Source organism: Haliaeetus albicilla, chromosome 3 (assembly GCF_947461875.1).
Source record: "Haliaeetus albicilla chromosome 3, bHalAlb1.1, whole genome shotgun sequence".
NCBI lineage: Eukaryota > Metazoa > Chordata > Aves > Accipitriformes > Accipitridae > Haliaeetus > Haliaeetus albicilla.
The window spans coordinates 55,898,865-55,922,445 of NC_091485.1; the positions used below are offsets into that span (position 1 = coordinate 55,898,865).

The following is a 23,581-nucleotide window of genomic DNA, read 5'->3' on the forward strand; positions in this document are numbered from 1 at the left end:
TATTGCATAAAACTGTAATACCTCTTAAGGCCAAAAACAAGTTTGGAACTAGTCTTTACCCATGACTGGCTTCCTCCTCTCTCTTGGCAACAGCTACTAGAGCAAGAATTGCCCCCAAAACAGTCTCAAACTATTACTACTAGTAATTAGCTTATATCGCATACTTGAATTATCCAAGAAAAATTCTGCATTTACAGAACCATGTCTGTACTTGGCTAGATAATCCATCATATTAATATGTGGGGGGTTTTTTATTTTATTTTTTAAAGATAGTATACCTTCTGGAGATGGGGAAAAAATGATGCAATTTCTGTGAGAATTCTAAAAGAAATCCTGCCATTTCTTCCCTCTCCTGCCATATTTATGGTACGCAGAAGTCTACCCAACTATTTTAACAAACTAATTTTAGTCTTATGAAAACATTTCAAATCTTAAACTGTTAAAAAAACCTTCCAGTTGCCTAGTATTAATAGTGAATTTTTTTCCTCTCCAAATCATCCCCTCTGCTTATTACTGTAATCGATTCCCACTTTGAATAGTCAAGTTGTGCATGGATCAAAATACTTTACACAATGTATATTTTCCCTGATTTCAATAAGCCTTGAAGTGACTACAGAAAATACACATACTGTACCCTGCTAAAAGGAAGTAGTTCTTGAAACAGGAAACAAAAAATGAAACCATAAAACTGTACTAGGTATCATTTGAAACATACCAGCAAAGTAGGCTAATCTGAAGCCTTTTCTGGAGATGCTATCATCTGAATGAAATCTGATCCAAACATGATCCTGTGAAGAGATGTACGGTGAAGGAATGGAGGAGCCGCAAGCTCTATATCCTTCGATGTTCTTGTAGCTTCCAATTGTTAACCAATCTGAGCTGCATCGTCGTGATCCCTGAACATCAAAATCTTGAAAGCTGAAAGGAAAGAGGAAGAAAAAAAAAGTCAAAATTGCTACTGAACTAACTGGATATTACACAACCAAGCTGATCAATTACTACACATAAAAATGGAAGTTAGCTGTAAGTCTTTTTTGGTCTGAAATAAAAAGAGCAGCTTCTCTACCCATATAAAAATAGGATTTAACCTTGTGGTGATGATGATTTTACATTATGAGGACAGCAAGAATCCATTCAGTCAACCAAAATATTGCATCCACTACTTAAAGCAGCTCAGTTTTGCTACAAAAAACACATTAAGGAAGCTTCATCTAAAAACAAACAAACAAATTCTGTTCATGAAATTGTCTTTATGAGTCTCATTTAATGACTTACATATAGTACTAAGTGGTTTTATTTAACCCAAATTTCATCAGAACTATAGCTAATGCTACACCTAGCCAGTGATATGACTTGACATTATAAATACAGCTAAATTGTTCAAAACTATGATTTCAGATAAGATTTTCTCCCAGTTGCACTACTTGGTTACCCAACAGGTATGTCATGGTATGGCTACAACTATACTAAGACAGGCTGTCATGGTAATGAAGTGTGAATGGGAGACAGTCTGGGCAAAACAGGTCTGTACAGACAGCAGAGCAGTAAACCAGAAATGAAATGTGAAATGTATGAGTGGAAAAAAACAACGTGAGAGGAAAAAAAGTTTTATTAAAAATAAGCCAGTATGAAAAAGTTTAGAAAGCATACTAGTAGATGAACAGTTCTACCTACTTTACATTGCATTTATGCCAGTTTAATATTTAGTAGAAAGATTGTTTAAATTAAAAAGCAGTACTTTAAATAAGTAACTCATGTCAAAGCAAATACTTCATAATGAAGAGCTGCTTCTTAGGTCAGCAAGTCTGTACTGGAAACTGAAGTAAATCTTCAGCTAATGTAGTTTCATGATCAGCCTATGAAGCAGTACTAATTTGTATCTTGATGGTAAACACAAGCCTAGATTCCCCTTATGGCAGTAATGGGGAATGAACTAATGACAACTTGAACCTATGATAAAACTTTTTTACATTACTTCTTCAGAGAAGTTACAAGATACATGAAACTGTGAGGAGCTCCCTGCACCAAAAGTCAGCATTTCCAAAACTGCGATCATATCTACTAATTTACTATTTGCACCCTGTAATTTTTAAGCACACCATGAAACTTCACAGCAATGAAGCATTATAGAATTTCCCCTACACATTTTTAAATGCAAAATTCCTGTATTTCAGAGACATTAAAAAGAAATCAAATGAATAAGCATGTAGAAGTTTTTCTAGTCACCAATCCTCCAGTTGAAAACAAATGCTATGTGGCTGCGTGAGAGCAAATCAGATGAACGGAAAGGGAGAAAACACACAAAACAGAAATCCTACATTCACAGGAAGGAAGAAGAAATCGGTACATACGCAACTGGCAGTTAAAAAAGTCTAGGCACTACTTCTTCAATCCATGTGGTTAATACAGGAGCACTGTTACCTTATAGTAATGATCTCCCCTGGGTTTGCATGGATGTACCAGCTACAGTTGATGCGGGCAGGATACTCAGAGGGCCACCCTGGACTTGTGATTGTCCCACTTGGTGATCGAATTTGTTCTGGAATATCTCCACAAGCTAAAAAAATACATATATATTGAAAGCAATTTGATTAATTCCATTTTTTTTAAAAAGCCAGTAGGACAAAAAAAAAAAAATCAGCACTAATCAGGGAAAATATCACACTGAATTAGATGATGTAGCAATAAAAACATGTCTAAAGGAGTTCATAATGGAACATGTCAGCCAAAAGATGTTTTCCAATGTTGCCAGTGCAGACTTTTATACTAATGTCAATTAGTACTATAGATTAAAAAAGATTATTCTATACAGACTTTGACAACTTTATTACTGAAGTGAAAGATTTCATATTTCCTATTTTTATTCTTAGCCTTCACAAAGATTCAGTTCAATTTAATCATGCATTTACACCTCATACTGACAAACGCATTAGAAGGTGAAAAATAAATTAAAGCTAAATAATCAAGTAGCTGAAATTTCCCATCTCAGGAAGACCCAGTGCCTGGCCATCACTTAAATACCCCCTTCCAGCCCTTGGCATGGAAATGATCCTCAAACACACGATTCCAAATGCTTGGAAGGCAAAGAACACTTACTGCAGCACACTTCATTTATAGATATTAAAAGTTAGGTTCACAAGAGATTATTCTTAAGAAGGACTTGCATAACTATATTTCTGATAATGGACTAGAAAGCTTATATTTATAGGATTAATTCTATGCAGCTGAAGTAACTCAGCCATTTGTATTCTTACTTTATTACAGGTGTAGCTTTCTGCATTGGCCTTAACTCAGCTGCTTGTTCCTTTCACTGAAGTGTTCCCAGCTCTGCTGATTTTATTTCAAGTAATGTACTTACTAGTTTTGTGGTTTTGTTTTGCTGGGGGTTTTTTCCCCCCTTAGCAGCCTTATATCCAACGCCTGTCATATAGTATATTCACAACCATCACATAAATAGGAAGGCCAGGCTCGCTACAGAGCTTGAAATTATGAGGAAGTTTCAGAGGTCAGAAAACACATTAAAAGTAATTGCTCTCTATGCTCTTATTTTACAACTTCCTCACTGCTAGTCCAAAACTTGCAAGCTCTCAAAGTTTACTGGTAGCACAATCAGTTATGCACAGTAGTTCAAACACAAGAACTATTACAAATGAGGAAGCGTTTTCATTATTGTCTGATGATCAAAAGCTGTTAGAATTTTTTAAATTTTGAATATGTATTTGATTAAAATAACAAATCAGAACTGATGCAGTGAACAAACACGATGAAGAATGAACTGCATTTGTAACAGTGCAAGAGTTGTAATCATGTAATTTGTAAACAGATTATTAATTTTTTCTATTTTTATCCACAATTAAGATTTTAAGATAATTTTTCAAGATTACAGGGACCTGAGACTACTGTCCAGCTCTAACACAGTAAAAAGCTATATTCTTAAATTATTATTACTTAAAAATATTCTATATGGAATAACATACATTTCTAAAGATAGGTTTAAAAGGATTAAGAGACAAAAATGCTGGCATATGCCTGACTTTTCTGTATTAGCTTAAATACAGAAATCTAGAAACAAAAGTCAGTAAATTTACTGTTTTCAAGTACAGCTGTAAGAAAACACTGCTTTAATAGTTTTTCATGTTTCTTATTAGAGCTTCATTCATGCTGCACAGTTAAGTATTAACATAATTTAGCTACAGAACACAGGACCTCTCCTAATATCTAGGGATGAAAAAGTCTCAAAATAAAGAAAGATATTATTTTATTTGAATATTCACTAGAAACCTTGTTTTAATTTTGAGTAAACCCTATAGGTGGTGCTCTAATACCATGATACTTTGGAACAGTGCTCCTGTGTGAATGATCTGGATATACTTTACCTCTGTTCAGACATGAAATGGAAGGACTGGAGAGAAAAACTGGTTATTCACAATTAAATGTTGAAGTAAAATAGCAGTTTTAACAGGTTCGAAACAAAAACATGCAAAAAAGTAGAAGAATGTGTAAAGCATTTTGTACCAAGCTGGCAGATGTTGGCAAGCAATTCCATGCACTACTTGGTTACTACTGAAATAGTACTCAGCTTAAAATAAATTGCCTTCAGGTGAAATTTATGCTATTACAACATTCACCTGGTTTTAGATATTTACAAACTGACATAGGAGATTTTGTCACTGAGAACCTATAAGGAAGCTTTTAAAATTTGCCTGACAAAGAAAAACCTTACACTACAAAATAAAAATAATCCATTCAACACATGTTCATTCTGTTTTACAAAGTTCACCTCCAAAAACTTAAGCATGCTAGAAACACATGTACACCACGTGTCTATTCAATAGAAACCTCCAAACATTGCTAGCAACTGTAAATTACTATGCAATTAGCTCTGCAAATTCCTATGCTGGCACAGCACATCATGACAACTATAACCTACTCAATCCAATCCCTGCAGTAGTACAAGCAGTAACTTTTACTTGTTACATGAGGTTGAATGGAAGAAATTCCACATGGAAAGCCTGTATAACAAAGGTAGTATTTTCAGGGCACCATGAAAACTTCCAGTTTTACTCAAATTCAGGTTTTTTAGCCTTTGTTTGCAATACCAGCCATATCCCTATATTTTCTATATTTTTTTTTTTTACTTAAGATGGCCTTTTCTCTGTTTCCACCAAAGCTAACACTAAAAAGCTGGGGGCAAAATACGACCATTTCCATCACCATCTAATATGGCAAGAGAGAAGACGACTAAGGAGGACATGAGGAAGCAACAATGATCACAGGCACTAAAATACAGGTTGGAGTGAACAATACAGTACTAATTCTGTAGAAGAGAAAAAAACCAAACAGAAGAAAGTGTGCATATGACAAAATGGGGGTTCAAAAAACAAAACGGAATGGACTTGAAAAGGGAATTACAGCTTCCTTAACTTCAGGTTAGCTAGATAAACTGAATGTACTTGTGTACTTGGTATACATCCATGAACTGAAATCTTACTTATAACTTGGGAGACAACAGAAATCTCCCATTTGCTTAAAAAGAGTATAAAGGTCAAGATCAACTGTGTAAGAAGCTGCACTTCAGAAGTGCTGTCATTTTCAAAGAGAATAATTTCTCAGAAAGATTTTTAAAATCAAGGATAACTTTTTGAAACAGAACAGTTTTTAAAGGAATCTACTTTAATAGCAAGCCCATCAAAATCAATTCCTGACCCTCTGCTTAACTAGGATGTTTCTTCGAAAGCTTTTGGGAATATAATGTAACATACATGTTATTCATGTGTTTGTAAACATGGTCAAGAAGGACATGGGAATCAAAAAACCAATTCGACTGTAGTGCGTAAAACAGAAATCTATCAATAGAAGCAAACATTTTTACACTAAGTTGTGGAGAATTTGCACTTCTAATTTCAATTGCTAGTGGCCCTGCAGGCATTTGTCATATTGGTCAGTTATGGCCACAGGAACTTAAAATTGCAGGAAAACTGACTAAGTTTGGAATAATTTATTAGAAGTATTAAAAATACATAAGAAAACTGCAGAATGAAAATCAGGAGTCAGAAAAAGAGGAGATGAGTTTGCAACCGAGGCAGAAGCACAAAACAAACTGACAAGGCTGCATCATAAAGAAGCAAAGACACACAGTGATGCATGCCCAAGATGTTTTCAAATCTCATGCTGGTGGCTCTAAGATTTCTGGGTGGAACAAATCCCTCCTGCACAACCATTTCTACATGGGTGTTGTCTCTGCCTACATTCCTCTCAATTCCCCTATATTCTCTGGTACAGTTCTGCTCATCCATCTCCTACGTGCTTAAAACTCTTTCCTTTGTAAGCCTTTATTTCATTAACAATCAATATGCAAATCTGTTACTTTGCTATAATATAGCTCTGTTCAGTAGACTGCAATACTATAATTAGGACTGAAGATGTTTCACAGACTAAAGTGCAAAATAATGGTCAAAAAAACCTGCTGAGAGAATAAGCTGTGCACATGGTTTTCTGGTGTATATGGATTTTCTTGTGGACTTTTAAAAACACGTACAACAGTTTTCCTTATTCCCTTCTTCCTGAAATTTGTGCACCACCCCACATTACAGAACATGGCCGTGAACTACCTATGGGATGTTGACTGGTAAACAGAAGAGAGCCAATGAAAACTTTACAGTACCAAATTCAACTTGCAAGTTATAACAAGAAAATAATTAAGAAACCTATGCAAAAATTCTGTAGCAAGATCTAGAGAAGTAAAGTACCTGTAGTAACAGTGAACAACATGTCAAAGAAAAAAGTCACTTCAGAAAAGCAGGGAAAGGGAGATTAGGGATTTATCTTCACAGTAATGCCAGGAGATTAGTTGAAAAGATAAAAGAATTAGCTTTCAATGTGAACCACAAGATGATAAGGTACGCATTATATTGGACACGGTAAGGACATGAATGCAGCTGGATAAATGATCTGAAGGTGTTTAAAACAGCTTAGAATAAAAAGAGAATAATGTTGTGATAAAGTCTAAACCATGAATAGGGAGGATAATTATTGCATTTGTAACTCTCAGGAGCCACTGAAAGTCTTATTTGGAGAACTACAGGGGAGGAAGGCACAGGAATCTTGCCTTCAGGTCAAGCTGAAAAGCTTTAATTTAAAATGCCCTTTGCTCTGCAATACAGAGACACACTCAGCAAAAAGGAATCATTATGGTTTGGGGTTTTTTTTGTTTGTTTTGGTTTTTTTTTTTTAAATTGTTGTGAACTAGTGTTTTCACCAGTGTAGAAGTTCTTTGAAACAGAGGGGGCAGAGGGATTGGTTTTGCAGTTGTGACAATTATGGTGCAACATACCCTAAAGACAGACCTGAAAATACTTCTCAATTTTTCAGATTTTAAAGGCATAAACACTTGTTCTTTAGTGATAGCTTATATGCAAGAGACAACATTCGATTACTGCTGGTGGTAGAAAAAGCATGCTCATATATTAGAGGTGTACCTGTAACTTGGCAGATATAATATACAGCAGTAGCATAAATACCGAAGATCACAGAGGTCTGTGCTATTAAAACATAATTTTGTAAGGTAGGTCATGTAGCCTTGCAGCAGCAGCATGACAGGAAATCTACCATCAAGACAATAATTTCATTTTAAATCCCTTCTCAGTAGCAACTGTCCAAGAAATTCGCTTGCTTGATTTCAACACCAAGTTAAAGTTGGATTTAGAAAGGTTAAAGGCCAGATGTCTTTGGTGCTATTTTACAGAAACTCTGCTTAAAATTGTTCTGATAAATATAAAGCTGTCCAGGTATGCTTGATCAAATATATAATCCGCAAGTTCAAAAACATGTTTGGGAGATCCAGATTGTTTCAAAGGAACTCAAAAATCATCTAAATCCATCCCCATCTTTTATACTTGGACCATATACCCAAGATGTACATACAAAGAACTGTAAGAAAAATGCCACTGTGTCTGTCTACATGCTTTCTTCAGGTTTTCATTAAAAGACCATCCCCATCCCCACTATCTCAAAATTCTCCAGTGAGGAATTTTCACTTTATATTCAAGATAGAAACTTTAAGAGTATGATATTTATTTTTCCCCAGCTGGGAGGCTGTTTCAGAAAACAGGACCGCCAGAACTACTTTTTTTAACTTTTTTTTTTTTTTTTAAATTTATTTTTAAATGGAAGTCCTCACTGGATCTTTCTTCTCAGTAGTTAAAGGCCTGTCTACCAGCTGCTGTTATCTTGCATAGGAAGTACATTGTGTTCTCGTCTTCTTGGCACTGCCTATTCAAGCATGCTGGCCAAAGTACTGAAAGCAGAGTCAAAAATTCCATTCACCTCTTACCCAGCAGATGATTTTCTGCCTGTATTGCAACCTGTGATATGACTGTTGCAGTAAACAAAGGGGTGAAAGGTTGTTAAAACACATCCTGAAAACTGCATAGCTAGATTTTAGGCTGTGTGTTTCTTGTACAACCCAATTCCAGCAACAATGTTTCCCACAGTGGCAAGTACCTGTGTTATTTATTATTTACAGTGTGCCATAAATGTACTATATATGATACTTGGTGCATTACTACTGTTGAAAAACAACAACATTCTTCATGACATAGCACAAGAATGGATAGCAAAGATCATAATTAGACTGTTGACAGTCTTTGAGTGGGAAACAATGAAAGGGAAGAAGAAGGTGGTATGGTCTAACAGAGACCATCCACTGACAATACATTTATCCAAAAACTTAACCATATCCACAAGTAGCAATGTAATGTTTGAAGCGATACTGAAAAGATAACTACAGTGAGATGTGCAAGCTGTTGTCAAAAAGGACGAGTTTGCATTCTGACTCTTATTTTAGGAGAAAGATGTGAAAATCAGTTTGGTTTCCAGGGATTAGTGGCAGCTTCCCTATTGAAAGAATCAGGCTTGCATTCTTCTACCCACTGAAGATCAGTGTTTATCTCCCCATTTGCACATATTCTGAGTATCTGTATCATAAAACATGACCAGCAGCTTAGCTGACACAGCTTAACATCCGAAGAACAAAGACTATACAGTGGTATCACCTAATGCCTTAATGGACGCACAGTCATATCAGTAACACAGAATAGTCCCAACTGCGGCTGCTGCCCAGAAGAGGCGTAAGTACTGGAAGAGAATGTAGCAACCTTTGAGCAACGTGTGCTGCTTTTACACCCCATATTCTCCCAGCATCTCATCAGTTTCTCAGTTTCATGAGTTCTAAAATTCTTTTTTTCTTGTATTAAGGAAACTGTGCAGTCAAGTGTACAGTAGTTTCAGTTACTGCTTCAATCTAATCAGGTGAAACGCATAACTCCTGGATTTATATTATTTGATAGTAGCAGTGTCCAAAATTACATTTCAATAAATTTCATTTCACAAAAACTTTACTGTGGAAAGAAAATATCAATTCAACTTAAACCAACTTTTCTCTTAGTTCAATGTTTGTATGGAAAAATAATTAAGCAGTCCACTTAGAAAGGCATAATCTGTTCATGAGCATGCAGGTATCAATTTTATCTTATGAGAATTTTTCCATGTTCCAGTTGCTTCATTCCTTATTACATGCTGCAAAAGGCAGTAATAATTTTTATAGCCAAATATCTCTTCATAAGATACCAGGTGGCTTTCAATATTTACTATTTAAGTCATGCATGAAATTTAAACATTACAAAAAATGACTTACCTGTTGACACTCCTGAAATATGCACATTTTCAGAATGTTCTGCAAGAGCACCATTTCCTAAAATTAAACATAATGAATAAGCTAATTTCCAAGATAAAATTTGTAAAAATTCTTCAGATACCCTTTTACAGAACAGAAAGAACAAAACTGAAGTTATTTTAATTAATATTAAACATGAAAGGTCCTACGTTCATTTTATGATAAAACTTAAAAGAAAAACTAGAGAAAAAGTTACTATACAATGAAAAAAAAAAAAACCCAAACATCATTAGTGTACTAGGACAACTAAATATACTAGAAAGTTAAGGAACAAGAGACTGACAGTAAGAAAGTTTTGAGAAACTTCAGGCATTTCAGATGGTAGACTTTGCATGATTTTGCATCAGATGCTCTTTTTCTTTTCAAGAAAGGCTTATTTCAATGCATCCTCCCCATCTTCTCCTCAATCGAGATTTGTAAGTAAATACTATGCAAATAAAGACATCCAGGGGAAGACATCCATCTATTTCATGATGAATTGCAGCCTACACCCTTTATCCAGAAAGATGTTTCAGATATAGCCAGGAACTAGCTACCTTCAAGAGTAACCCCCCATCAGTGTTCATTAAAACTAAGCATACTTGCAAAGATGAACAAGACCCATGTGGTCATCAAGAGTTAGAGACAAGAAAGTTATTCCTCCAAATCTCATACTACTTTGTACTCCTCTAAAGTAAAAGTAGTCTGCTAAGGCAAATACTTTTGCTGACAGGCAATAGCCCTGTTACATGATGTAACAGATCAAGTTGTCTTTGTGCATATTTCTCCCACTGAACAGCTCTCATTTTCCTCCTCTTTATTCAACATGTTTTCTTTGAACCTTTACAACAAATTTTTAATAAAATCTTCCAGGCGTTTTGGAAGGAGAGAGCTACTTTCATAAATAAGCTCCTTTGAACACAGGCAGTGAATCTAAAATGTAAAATACATCACTAAGCAAATTTTAAAACCACAACTCTTCATCCCTCAAATTTTTGTAATATTGAAGATTTGCCATGTCACACAGATTTTCATACATGTGAGATCAGTTGTTCTACCAGCGCTGCAATATAAGTGTGATATGTTTGGGTAACAAGAACCTTAAATACTGAAGAAAATACGAAGAAAACTTAAATATGAAGAAAACTCAAATTCCTTTTATAACAAGCCTAAAGACTGTTAAACTTGACCTAGAATATATACACCTAAGCAAGCATCTCAACACTCTGCCATTGCAGTGGTTACAAATAAAATGTTTCAGAAATTGCTCCCAGGGCTGACACCAAATGCACAAAGACATAATTTTTTACTTCCTAAAGACACAATAGTTAGAAACCCAATGATCAGAATTTGTAGAAAAAATAGCAAGTCTAATTTTTTTTTAGTTGAATTACTGAGCTCTTAAGTGACATGTTTTCCCCTCCATTTTTAATGAACTAATTTTGCTGCATATATTTACATACCACATTGCTTTGTCTCAATTTTAAAAAATTCCACACTAACAATTCCCCTCAACATTCAAAAGACATAAGTATTTTAAAACAAAAACTATTTCAAATACTGTATTAGTGAGCAACTATTTTCCAATTAAACTATTTTCAAAAGTAAAATATACCTATCAGTTTTAAAAAGCTATTCTCCAAATAATTTCTCCATTTTGCATATAAATTGACATGCTAAGGAGTGTTTACTGCTCTGATTTCATGTCTTCAATAACAGCTCTAAATTTACAAAATAAACACTGTCTTTGCTGTAAAGTGATTTTACTTTTAACTGATTCCACAGAAGCACATTTCTGATTGTCTTGTTTTCTATTATTTCCATCAACATAGGGAAAACATTAACACATTTCAAGACCTCTTGTTTTAAGCTAGAAGTAGCTTACTGGTATTTCATCTTTCAAATTACAGTAGGGATTATCTCTGGTTTTGTATTTTCAAAAAGGGGTTATTAGCACATAGCAATGTATCTGTAGTTGTTATTGAACACTGAAAACGAACAGCATGGCAAAAAAAAAAGGAATTCACAAACATTTCAAAATATGATAAACCCTGAAGTAAAGACATTGACGGCAGTCAATATCTGGGCACTCCACTGATGCCCCTGGAATCTGAATTACAGACAAGCTGCCTATACATAAAGGCCAGGAAAACAAATCCCCCCGAATTTTAATGAAATCAGCTCTGATAAAAAAACAATAATAAACCATGAAAATACTGACATAACACTGTAGTGGTGGAAAGAAAAGCAATGTACATATAAAAAATTCACAAAAACTATAGATCAGGAACAACAAGAAGCATACTAAAATGGGAACTCACATCCAAATCCTGTACACATTGACTTAGAATTAGTGGGTTAAATTAAGAAAACTTCAGTCAATATCAAAAAATTGAACACTTTAATATCTTCCATCTAAATATGCTTTATGATCTAACAAGTAATCTCTTGATGTAAAGTGATGTCAGATTTATTGTCAAACTAACATCAGTGATTAGCCAGAAAATCACTGTTTGATGATGAAGCCTCAACTCAGACCCAAGTACTATAGTATCAAAATAAGGTGTTTTTTTAAAAATTATTTCCTTCCCAATAATCTTTCATTACATTAAAGCTGAACCTTAGAAGCCTCTCAGATTATTACTTCCTTTTTTTATTGGAAACTGTCACTAAAATAGAGTGTGTTCAGATGCCATTTAAGCATTACTAACTGCTGAAACCTTTAAGAAATTTTTAGGCAATGATCCTTATATGACCTCGACAGCTATGTCACATGGTTCCATATAAACTGAGACCACTAGAATATCCATATACCAGATAGCAGATCAGTAATTTCCATTAAGATATGGGAACATAATTATCTTTGAAATTCCTGTTAGTCTATCTATTTAATACAGCAGCGTATGAGTATATAAAAAAATTTTTTCTTAGGTCACTAGTAAGCTTTCATATTTCTTGATGCTTTAAAGAAATATTTACTTTTCATTCCTATTTGAACCTGAAGTTTTAAACTGAAACAGGTGCTACCTAGCAAAACTTGACACAAAGTTTGTCCACATCAGTTACAAGAGCTGGTTAAGTACATGTGACAGCACAGCACTGGCAGACACACACCAAGAAGCTCCTGCATGAATCCATTCTGCCTGCAAGAAACCAAGTTTGTTTTTCAAAAACTGACATCTTCCATCACTTTTTTTTTGTGTGACTTCTTAAAAAAATCACTTGTGTAACCAGGACTATACCCATCTCCTTCATGTCCTTTTATAAATACTTATGACAAATGGATCACTTAAGTAGTATTAAACAGAAACGTATGTCAACTTTAGCACTGAAGCTTAAGATATGGTCAGCAACTGCATTTAAGTTAAAAAATTCAAGCGGACAAGGCTCAAGATAAAAACAAGTGTTTACTATGTTTTTTTTCTAAAAAAAAAGATTCTTTGATAAATAGGATACAAGATATGTTAAACTACTGGTAACCTATAGGTTAAACAAAAGTATGGAAAGTACTTTTAATGGCTTTCTATTTAAATGCACACGAGTTTGTTGCTGCTGGTATCTTTAAAAATTCCTTGACTGCAATTAAAAAAAAAAATCTGCCAATTGGTTATTAAATGAGTTAGACTCTTTATAGAGTGTGTTTACAGTATGGAACGATCTCCAATTTCTGAGATGCCTTTCTGTCTTGAATAACTTTAAAAATCTCTTAAACATTCAAAGACTCATCCATAAAATTTTATTTTATTTTCACAGCACAAAGCCAGTCCCTTTGACCTTTGTCAATTTTTTCTACCCCAGTCAAATCCTCCAGGTTGAGATGCTGCCTTGTCTTAGGGTCAGGCAGAAACAGACTAGTAGTTCCATAAACACTTGAATTAACTCCTTTTGATTTGTGTCTCACAGCTGACTGACCACATAAGAAGGCAAGACAATGCTAGGTTTGCCTTGAGGTTTTCTAGCAGTTGTGGCATTTCTCCCCTATCAGCCTATATGAAACTATGTTAAACACCCCCCACCTCACCTTGAAAAACCCAACACCCTCAACATCACTTCCAAACATCCTGGTCCAAGAGCCATGAGCTCTGTACTCCTATACAGAATCTGGAGAGGGGAACAAAACTATGTGGAAGATAAAAACCATAGCCTTGAAGGCATTTGACTCACTAACATCTTCTCAGTTTCATCACAGATAGGAAAATAAACACAGGCCAGGGGAGTGGGGCTGACAACAAGGAAAATGTTGCAGCAGCAAAACCAACCAAACTGCAGAGGAAGACTATAAGGAGAGTGTGTGGAAAAAACAATGCTTTCACACTTGAAAAACATGACACGTTTGGAAGAAATAGCTGCCAAGTTCTATATGTTTGAAACCCAGACAGCAGCAGTGATGCTCAGACTAATGTGGAGGCTAACCACAATGCAGCATGCTTCATTTTAGGATGTTACCCCCCTATATCCCTCCTTCCCCATAGCCTACACAGCACAGCTCGCTCTCAGAACAGGATCAGTATCAGACTCAGAGGATTATTTGCGTATAACTTCAGAGCATAAAACTAAGCCTGTAGTCCTGAAATGAGCCTCTCCTTTAAGTTCTACTCAAATTCATGCAGTTTTCAAAAAGCATAGCCAAACAGATACCCCACCACCCCCAATAATTAAGTGTCCCTCTTAGCCCAAACATTCTGATTAAACAAGATAAGCTTCTCCATTCCAGATATATGAACTTGGAGGTTTCAGACAAAGAACAAGAAGTTTACCTAAATATTGATATATTTGAGGTAGCAAATAATGACTCTTAAATGAAAACCCCATTTTAATTTCAATTTGACTAAAACTAGTAATATGAAAGTACTGATGAATACCGTAAAAGCGCACCCCAAAAAATTTGGTACATGCAACTTTGTCCACCATGATTATAAAATTGAATTTTATAACTTCAGTTTGGAAGAACATCATGTATCTTGGGACTCAGTTAAATTCAGATTGTATTATAGAGAGAAATTAACTTGACTGTTGAAATGAAAAATGAAAAGAAAAAAAAATCCATAGTGGCAAACACCACATTTAAGTTACCTTTATTTTTGCTGTTAGACCAAGTAGTTACTGTCCACAAAAAAAATCACGCAGACGTATCTCCATCAAAGCTGAATTATTCTATATAAAGATTAAGCCTCTGCCATTAGCTTTAACAGCCAAATTACAACCCCCCCTATAAATAGAACTGTATAAATTGAGGAACTGCTGTAACTGGATGGCTACAAAGAGGGAGCTTTTTCTAAACTACCTTGAGTTAAAAGGTATTGTGGTGCATAATGAATATTCCACAAGCAGACTGGACAGGACATTTCTCTTGAACCACAATTACCAGGAAGAGATCAACAACAATTCCTGTATATAATGCATTTCCAAACACCCTTTATCATGGTACTTGTTCAACCTGCTTTGCTTTAGACAATGTACTTCATGACCAAACTTCCTTTCTTCATCCTACTCCCAAAATTCCCGTCCCCTCTGTACCTTACAAAGAAAAGAGTAAGCTTAACTTACTTACACTGCCTCTTGTCAGCTGAAGTTACCTTGCATTAATCTTCACTAAATTTTGCGTCTAATAGACCAAGTGCGGATGATGCCGCTAAAATAAGAATTTTACTTTCGTTCCATGAACAAATTGGTGCGGCCTTATATATCACCTCACTAAAAAGACACTTAGCAATGGTCCTATGATACCCTAGTCCAAAAATAGTAACATCCTTCTTGATCTAGAGATAAGGGAGCTGGAAACATCCATGATGCCTCTGCAATATTCCAGCACGCTTCTTGGAAATGACCCCTTTTGCTGGCATCTTCTGTGACAGTCCCAGCACATGGCCATCCCACCCCCCACTTCCTGAAAGTATCTAAGCACCCTTGTGCAGAAACAAGCTCCACCTGAAGACACCATATGTCAGGCTGAACCACAGTCACACTCATCTGTTGAGTCTGTGGGAGAAAAGTGCAGCAAAGGCTAACTGCCTACCCGTCATACCTATGGTTAATCTACGGTTAAGATGTTACAGCTCAGAGCAGGGCATGTGGGAGACCAACAGAAAAACAAGTACTACCACCCTCCTCCAGATAAATGAGATGATCTTTAAAGGTCTCTTCCAAGTCAAACCATTCTGTGATAAAAACATTTGTTCAGTATGTAACCCAAAACACTATACTGCATTATTTACATGTAGGTCACATGCAGTTAATGAACCAAAAAAGTTAAGTAGGATCCTCCTCAGACTTTTGGCTCATTATTTACAACCTCCTCATCTCCTGAATACTTTGCACCTATATTTGTTAAACTACTGTGCGTTTAGAATTAAATGCATTAGCTGCAGGGATTTAATGCTGTAACAACAGCAAAGAGCTACATATCCATAGGTATATGGCCATACGGCTGCCAAACTCCTATACCGCAGAAGGAGCAGTACACAGTAAACTGAGATTATGCAACTGAGAAAAACAACACTTTCTATAATCTCAAATGAACACATATGAAAGGGACTAGAATTGTTTTTTCAACCTTTATAATCTAGAAAAGTCTCTGAGAATATGGTTTCTCCTGCACTTTCTCTTCATCTATGCAAAATGTGTTCTCCCGCCACTGCTAAACTGTATTGCAGAAATTCAGACTTTGCCTTCCTCAGAAGACAGAAACAGAGCTACATGTGCCACTTCAACATTATGAGAGACAAGGAACTGAAAGTGGAGCAAATAGAAAGAAAAAAAAAAAAAGCAGTCTAAGCATTTGAAACTTACCCTCCCAGAACAGTTCATGAAATAAAACAGTATTATTGCTACAGGGAATGCTTTAAATTAAGGTGCGGCAGAGCTCAGAGTACACAGTCCACTGAAGCCAGGCAACATTTGTTATGTCTCTATATTCCATTACAAAGTGAAGCAGCAGTGTCATTCACAGATTCCTACAGAAACGAGTCACAGCCTTTACAGGTGACACCATTATCTCCTGCCTTCTGATGGCTTAGTCTGCAATCACTGCATTTTGATTAGAGATATGCATGAAATCAAATTAACACATTTGTGTTATTTGGATTAACTACTCAAGATAAGATGCATGATCCACAGTCATCTCATATTGTCGTGTCTTTATTGTTCTTTTTTATATAGTGCAGTGGATCTTTGACCAGAAGTTTCTGTCCTACACCTAACTGCTACTTACTTCCCTGACAAAGGGCAACACATGCTTTTGCTTAAGTTCATGTATTTCATGACAAAAGGCAATTAAAAAAGCATCATGAGAAAGGCCAGTATTGACTTTTAGGCATTAACTGATCAATAAACTCCAGTTTAGCTAAAGCATCTTTGCAAGAGTTATTGACAAATTTTGTATTATTTATTTTTAAATCAACAGTTTGGTGTTAACTAGTTATATGTAGTTCTTTTCCATATTTCCTTACGGTTAAGTACTGGAGTCATAGGAATTTCAGGTGGTCATTTGTAAAACAGGATTAAGCTGTGCAGCAAGATGTAAATTATCCTTCAGGTAAGGGAAGGATTAAATAACCATTTCTTTTAATATAAATTTACACATGCAATAGGCAGGAACACGGAGAGAAAGCCTTACTGCTGTGCAGACAGTCAGAATTCTCTACTAAAGGCAAGGTGAGCAACAGGGTGACAAGATTTATTCCAAATCCCCATAAACAGAAGAACATCTGCTACAAAGAAGATACAGTAAATATACCTACAATTTCAAACAGTGAAAGTGAATGTTCACGTGAAATGAGAAAGTGTTGTATACTCAAACACTACAATGGCATAATTAATTTCTTTAATTAAGGAAACAATAAAAATGACTAACAGATTAAACTATACTGAAATAGTGGATTATTTCAAAGTGTTTATGATACAAAAGCAGGAAATAAGCACATAAAATTTCACTGTAAAAACAGATAGAGCACAGAATTTGTTTACAATACCCAATGCTGTTGTTTTGTGTATTACCATTTTTATTTTAGACCGACTGTGATGTTGTTTTATTTAGAAAACTAAGACAAGAACTAGAGAATCAATTCTGTAATGGAATTGTTTTATGCAGGTTTTAGACTTTTATTTTTACTTTTTACAACAACCAATATCTACCATTTTGTGCTTAGAAAATTATTTCTTGGGCATAAAACAATGGGTATGGTGCTGCTGAAAGTCTGCACTGTATACTTAAAACCTGTTGTCCAACATTGCATTTTTGTATCACCCCCTCATTCTTACTTGTCCTTTCCTCCTCACAGAGGGACTTTAAATGACACCTAGCTGCATTGTACTTTTGAAAAACAGGTCTTTATTAATCTCTTGGTGAATAAAACAGCCACGAAGTTTCCAAATCTATATTCACTGTACAGAGCCTAAACCCAAAGTTAATCAGTACTTGAGTGAACAACAGCAAATACCTTCATTCCTATAATCTTGATAACAGTGACTTAAAAATGTCTAAGGAAAAATACTCTACTTTTTACATTCTTTAGCATTGTAAGATTATCCCCCCCCCAAAGTGCGTTCGTTCTTCAAAAACTGACTATTAAAACAGGTACTCTAAAAAGTTCACTACATAAATAAATGCTTTGAATTTGAAGAATATATAACGATCAGGTCATAACAGATCTGTTAACTTCTCTGCCAAAACATAAAAAACCCTTTATTACTGATAATTTTATGGTGCTAACTTGGGATTTGTCTACATTAGTATTTTATTTCACATAAGGAGCATGCTTCTGAATTTCCTGATCTGCTCCACTTCACATTATGCTGTGGCCTTGGAACCTTGAAACTGGACTCCTTTTAGATGACACTAATCTGGAAGACACACTCCTACTGGTAATGGGTACTCAGTCCATTGGACCATGCTATAGCTAGTCCAAAGAAAAACCTTCAAAAATGTATACGGTGCAAACTTTACATCTTCAGCCTAACTTTAGTCCACAAATCCACTTCTGCCAGGCTGTGGGACGTGCCAACGCAGAGACACCTCCAGCTACCCAACATCCCAAGTGTCCTCTCTGGTCACCGCAGCTCCAGTGCTGCCAGGGAGGCTCCACCTCAACTTCAGGTATAAGCTTCAGAGTCTCCACAGTCATTTAGTGTGAGCAACACAAGCTCTCTTTCTGGATTCATTAAGCACTGCACACATTATTCACTAGTATTCCACCAATTGCGAATGCTGTTGCAGCACACAAAATTTACAAAATTCCATATAAACCATTATGAGATGCTAGCATATCGCAAATTTGACATAGATGCTGCCAGCCAGATGATGCTGGAGTATTCAAACACAGCCCTCAGCACCACTGGGATACATCAAGTAAACACCTGGAAGACACTGCAGTCTACAACGTGAGCTCTCGCATTCCTGCTCTATAGGTGTGGCTTCTCAGTCACTTTCCACTCTTCCTTCTGTAGGAAGGGACAGCTCTTCCTTCTTGACAATCAAACATACAAAGCAACCAGCAGTTCTGTACTTGGCTGTGTTTAATGCAGCACAAACCTTTTCTCTGGGTGTACCAGCAAGAGAGACTCTCACAAGAGAAAAAACAGGAAACACTTTTGAAAGATCTTTGCACACCAAATTAGCAAGATAACCTGAGGTTCCTTTATCCTAGGTTGCAAAAGAGAAGCTAGAGTAGTAACTACAGCAACTCTGATTTAATGCTGCAGGTGAAAAAAAACATTTAGTCACACCTGTAAATCCTACAAGACAATTTTTTTTTTAGTCTATTCTCATTAAAATACAAAATTTTAAATTAGTAACTAAACTAACTTGACTTAAGAGAAGAATTTTTGTGTGAAAGTTCCAGGCCCCCCCCCCAAAAACAGTTAAAGCTTCTCAGTTGTAGTTCAAAAAGGTGGGGACAGAAAAGACCCTGACTTTTTTTTTTTTATTCTCACTCAAAAAATTCCACAAACTATTTATAGACAGCTCTAATATACTTGGCAGCAAGCAGTGGAAACTGGAAATCTAGCAGAGACACTGGCTCAGCTTCAACAAGATTCCTGATTTTAAGCACATAAGCAGTTCTATTCATGTCAAACACTATACTTCTGCCCAGCCAGGTATAAAGGAAGTTACTTGACTGGCCATTGCCTGCAAGTTGTACACATTCTCAGGTGGTCATCTAGTGCAGCATTTTGGATTAAACAGAGTAGAAGAAAAAAAACAGATTACTAAAACCAATTAAACAGTTCAAACAGCAAATACAGTCTTCTAAATTACAGCTAGACCTCAAGTTACTTAAAAAAAATGATAAGGAAACAGAGGAAAAGGGAGTAGACCAGAAACTGAGGTGGGGGGGGGGGGGGCAGGCAAGAGCAAGAGAGAGTATACTGCCTACCCATCCTTAAATTAACTATCTCCTTTATAAGGCTTAGGTGCCTATTCTTAACTGATTAGAACCTATCATGAACACAAACCTAACAACTTTGCTCTCCTATTTGAAAACATTCCACTGCCGTATTACTTACAAACCTAGAAAAAAGCCAAAGTTTCTAGCCATTTTAAACAGCTATGTTTAAAATAATAAAACTCAATTATTTTAACAAAGGACTGTTCAGAGCCTTTGTACATGTTCAACTGCAGTAACTACTCTTTTCTTCTGAAATTCCATTTCAGATAACTGAAAGTATTTCACATTTGAGAAGTGCCAGACTAGGGGAAAATTTCAATGTGTGGGCTGCACGGTGCTTATACAGTAGGGGGAAGAGCATTTCAGATTTGATTCATACTCTTCACATGCTTCATACTTTTATCTACTACAGTTTCTTTAAATCACTGTTGCAGTAAAAAAACCTGGGTTTGTTTTTGCTCTATGCAGGTTTAGATTGATTTCCCATCTTAATTCCCTTATACCTACAGGAACAAATGGCAGTAGGCAACAGTCTACATACAGCTGGTATTATTGTATTTAAAAAAAACAAAACAAAACCCAAACATCTCCAGTCAACCAGAAGATTTCAGGCCTCTGTTGAAGTTAGATGGAAAAAGCAGGGCTTCAGGTCATATATTCTTAAGATACAATACTGCTGGTTATCCTGTTTCCTTCAAATGATTTTATTCTATTCTGTCTTGGAAAAGTGCTAACAGAGAAACAAAATCATTATTCATAAACTAATAACTGCAGCCATCATGAATCTCTTATAGGCTTGCAGAAATGAAAATATTATCTGCTATTACCCCATGAATCCCTACCAGGAACCCTCAAAACATCCAAGCTTCTAGTTCCAGATGACAGCATGACTCAGATTTACAACTGATTTTTTTTTCCAAAAAAGACTTAAGTAGTGTAGGAGTACTTGATATTGGGGGGTGGGAGAGAATCACGAGGATTTTTTAGAAGGAAAACACTGCTCCACTGCTGCATCTTTATTATGAAGCCTACATCTCATGTGACCAACAACTCAAAACAGAGAAGAAAAAGAAAAACACTAGTCTTGTTATAAAGGGGGGGGGGGGAATAATCATCACTTAAGATACATCCAGAGAACAATGGTTTCAAAATCCAGAAAGATTGTTGGATTCATAAAATAAAGTTACAAAAACTATTTATTTTAAGTCTTTATTCAACAGAAGGGCTAAGATGTTACAATTAAGGCAGTAATCAAGGAGGAAGTTTTATACTTCTGACCAGAGCAAAAGCAGGGGATTGAAAAATTTAACCGTAACTTCCAGGTTTGCTAGATTCTTTCTGGAACATTGGCCTGAGCAAACCAGGGAATACTGGAGTCAAGAGTATATACCTGCTGAGCTTCAACTCTGCCTTCATGAAGGTAACAACAATAAATTAGAATTAACTGCAAAAGATTCCAGCTGCATTCACTGTAATGACATAACTGAATTGGATGCAAGCAGTTTACTGGAAAAGGTGGTGAAGCAGCAGTATATTTACATGCACATTTTGCACATACATCAAATCTAAAAATCATAAAAGCACAGCATGTTTATTGCATCTAGGAAAAATATCCTCATTTGAAAGATAAAACTGTTTTCTTCCCTTCTTGCTACTTATTACTAGGGATAAAACTTTGATTTTGATGACCATTTATATTCTTCAATGTGTTTTGGTTTCTTTCTGATAGAATTAAAAAGCACTGCAGAGTTCCCAAGAAAGCTTGTTTTCTTTAATTTACAAAAAAAGTTCACAGAAACCACAGACTTTGCAAATACTTGTGCAGACTTGTTTATGCAAAGTCTGGCAACCAGACTTTTTAGACCCTAACACCTATTCAGACTGAAACTGAACTTATACAAAATGTCATGCAGTCTGCCCAGCTATCTTCCAGTGATACAGGACAGAGTCTCTGTCCCTTATTACTGCTTCACTGAACTAATTAAAGTGTAGAAGTAACCTTGCAGTGTTAAGTCAGCATGCAATCATTCATATGGACTGCAACAACACAGTAAAAAGCACAGTCAAAGGAGGGAAGAGCTCCTAAGGTAATGCACTTCTTGACTGTGCCTTCAACATCTGTAAAACAATGCTTTTTGTTAATCTTATGCAAACACCCACATGCAAAATTAATTTCATTATTTATTATGAATAATTTGATCTGCTCTAGTTATAGCAGACAGAAGTAGAGATGTCACTGAGTTGAGGGAACCACAATATGTAGATGCTTCCATTTTCACTACTAAAAAGACCTTCAATTCACATAGCTCTTTCTGTACTGTTATTTGTCAGCTTCAAAATTTCAATCACTACAATAGCAAAGGCTATTAATTAGTTACACTAATTTTCTAGACTTGCCTAAACTATGCTGTTTATTAAATATCCTCAGGACTTAGGAAGAACAGGAGATGAACTTGCTATAACTTGCCAGTCATAACATACTGCATTCCTCAAAATGCACTGTGAATTGCTTCTATTCAAAAAAGACAGACATTAATAGAAAACAGATTGCCTGCAAGATATGAAATTGATTTTACTCAGATTAGTAACTTCTTTAATTAATAATCAGATCTTAAAATAGCCAAGGAATACTCCTGGTACAAACGTGTGCACACATACTCGCATGAGTACACTCAACACCCGTGTAAGAATTCTGTGCGTGGCAGCCTTGCTACTTTTACATTCTTTTGTTCAAACAAATTAGTTTCATCAAAGCAAAAAAAAGATAAGGGAAATATCCAGTAAAATTTATAATCCAGTAGAACTTATTTTCTCTCCAATGTTTTATGCAAGATGTGTACACTTTGAGAATCTCTGCTACAGCTACTGCATTGATTCAAGTCATGGATTCTAAAATAGAAAACTTCAGGAAGCCCCACAGATACTTTAAAAAGTCTAGAAGTAGTCTACGTGTATTTATACAATTCAAAAAAATAGACAAACAGGTGTAAATATTAATCCTGTGATTCTTGTCCTGCAAGAATGACGCTGGTGCTGTACCTCACGTTAGTATGAGTACACTTTTAAAAGAGTTCAACACCTTTTAGTTCAAACACTATGCAGTGTCTTAAAAATAAATTTGCAAAAAGTTTAGTCTTATTTGGCTCATGATATCTGTAAAACACAGTAACATACTACTGCATTTTTTCATAACAGCACAAATAACCTTTTATCATGATTATAGGTTTATTTTGTCAGGTACTGTACAAACAAGAAAAAACTCCTGCTCCACAGAGCTCTCATTGCTTTGTGAAAACTGTGTATGTTACATTTTTATCAGGTAAAGGAAAGCACAACTAAAAAAGCACAATACATAAAACAATTGGAAATCCCAGCCTAGCAGGTGCCAAAACATAATCAAATAGCAGTGCTTTATAGGAACCACAGCAGAGTCAAGAAGGTTTGAAGAAAGCAAGTATGACGGCTTTGTGCTTCCCATGGACAG

General features: G+C 35.6%; 1 protein-coding gene across 2 annotated transcripts in view; it reads right to left on the reverse strand.

Annotated features, from left to right (window-relative positions):
• Window positions 1–23,581, reverse strand: part of LRP12 (LDL receptor related protein 12) — a 53,069-nt gene that overhangs the window by 13,811 nt on the left and 15,677 nt on the right. The window contains exons 2-4 of one of the 2 annotated variants that reach the window (XM_069779884.1): window positions 9,695–9,751; window positions 2,422–2,557; window positions 716–918 (exon numbers count right to left, since the gene is read on the reverse strand). In XM_069779884.1, the coding sequence (XP_069635985.1) occupies window positions 716–918; window positions 2,422–2,557; window positions 9,695–9,751 (396 nt within the window). The remainder of the gene's footprint in view (window positions 1–715; window positions 919–2,421; window positions 2,558–9,694; window positions 9,752–23,581) is intronic. The other variant, XM_069779885.1, reaches the window with a different exon arrangement.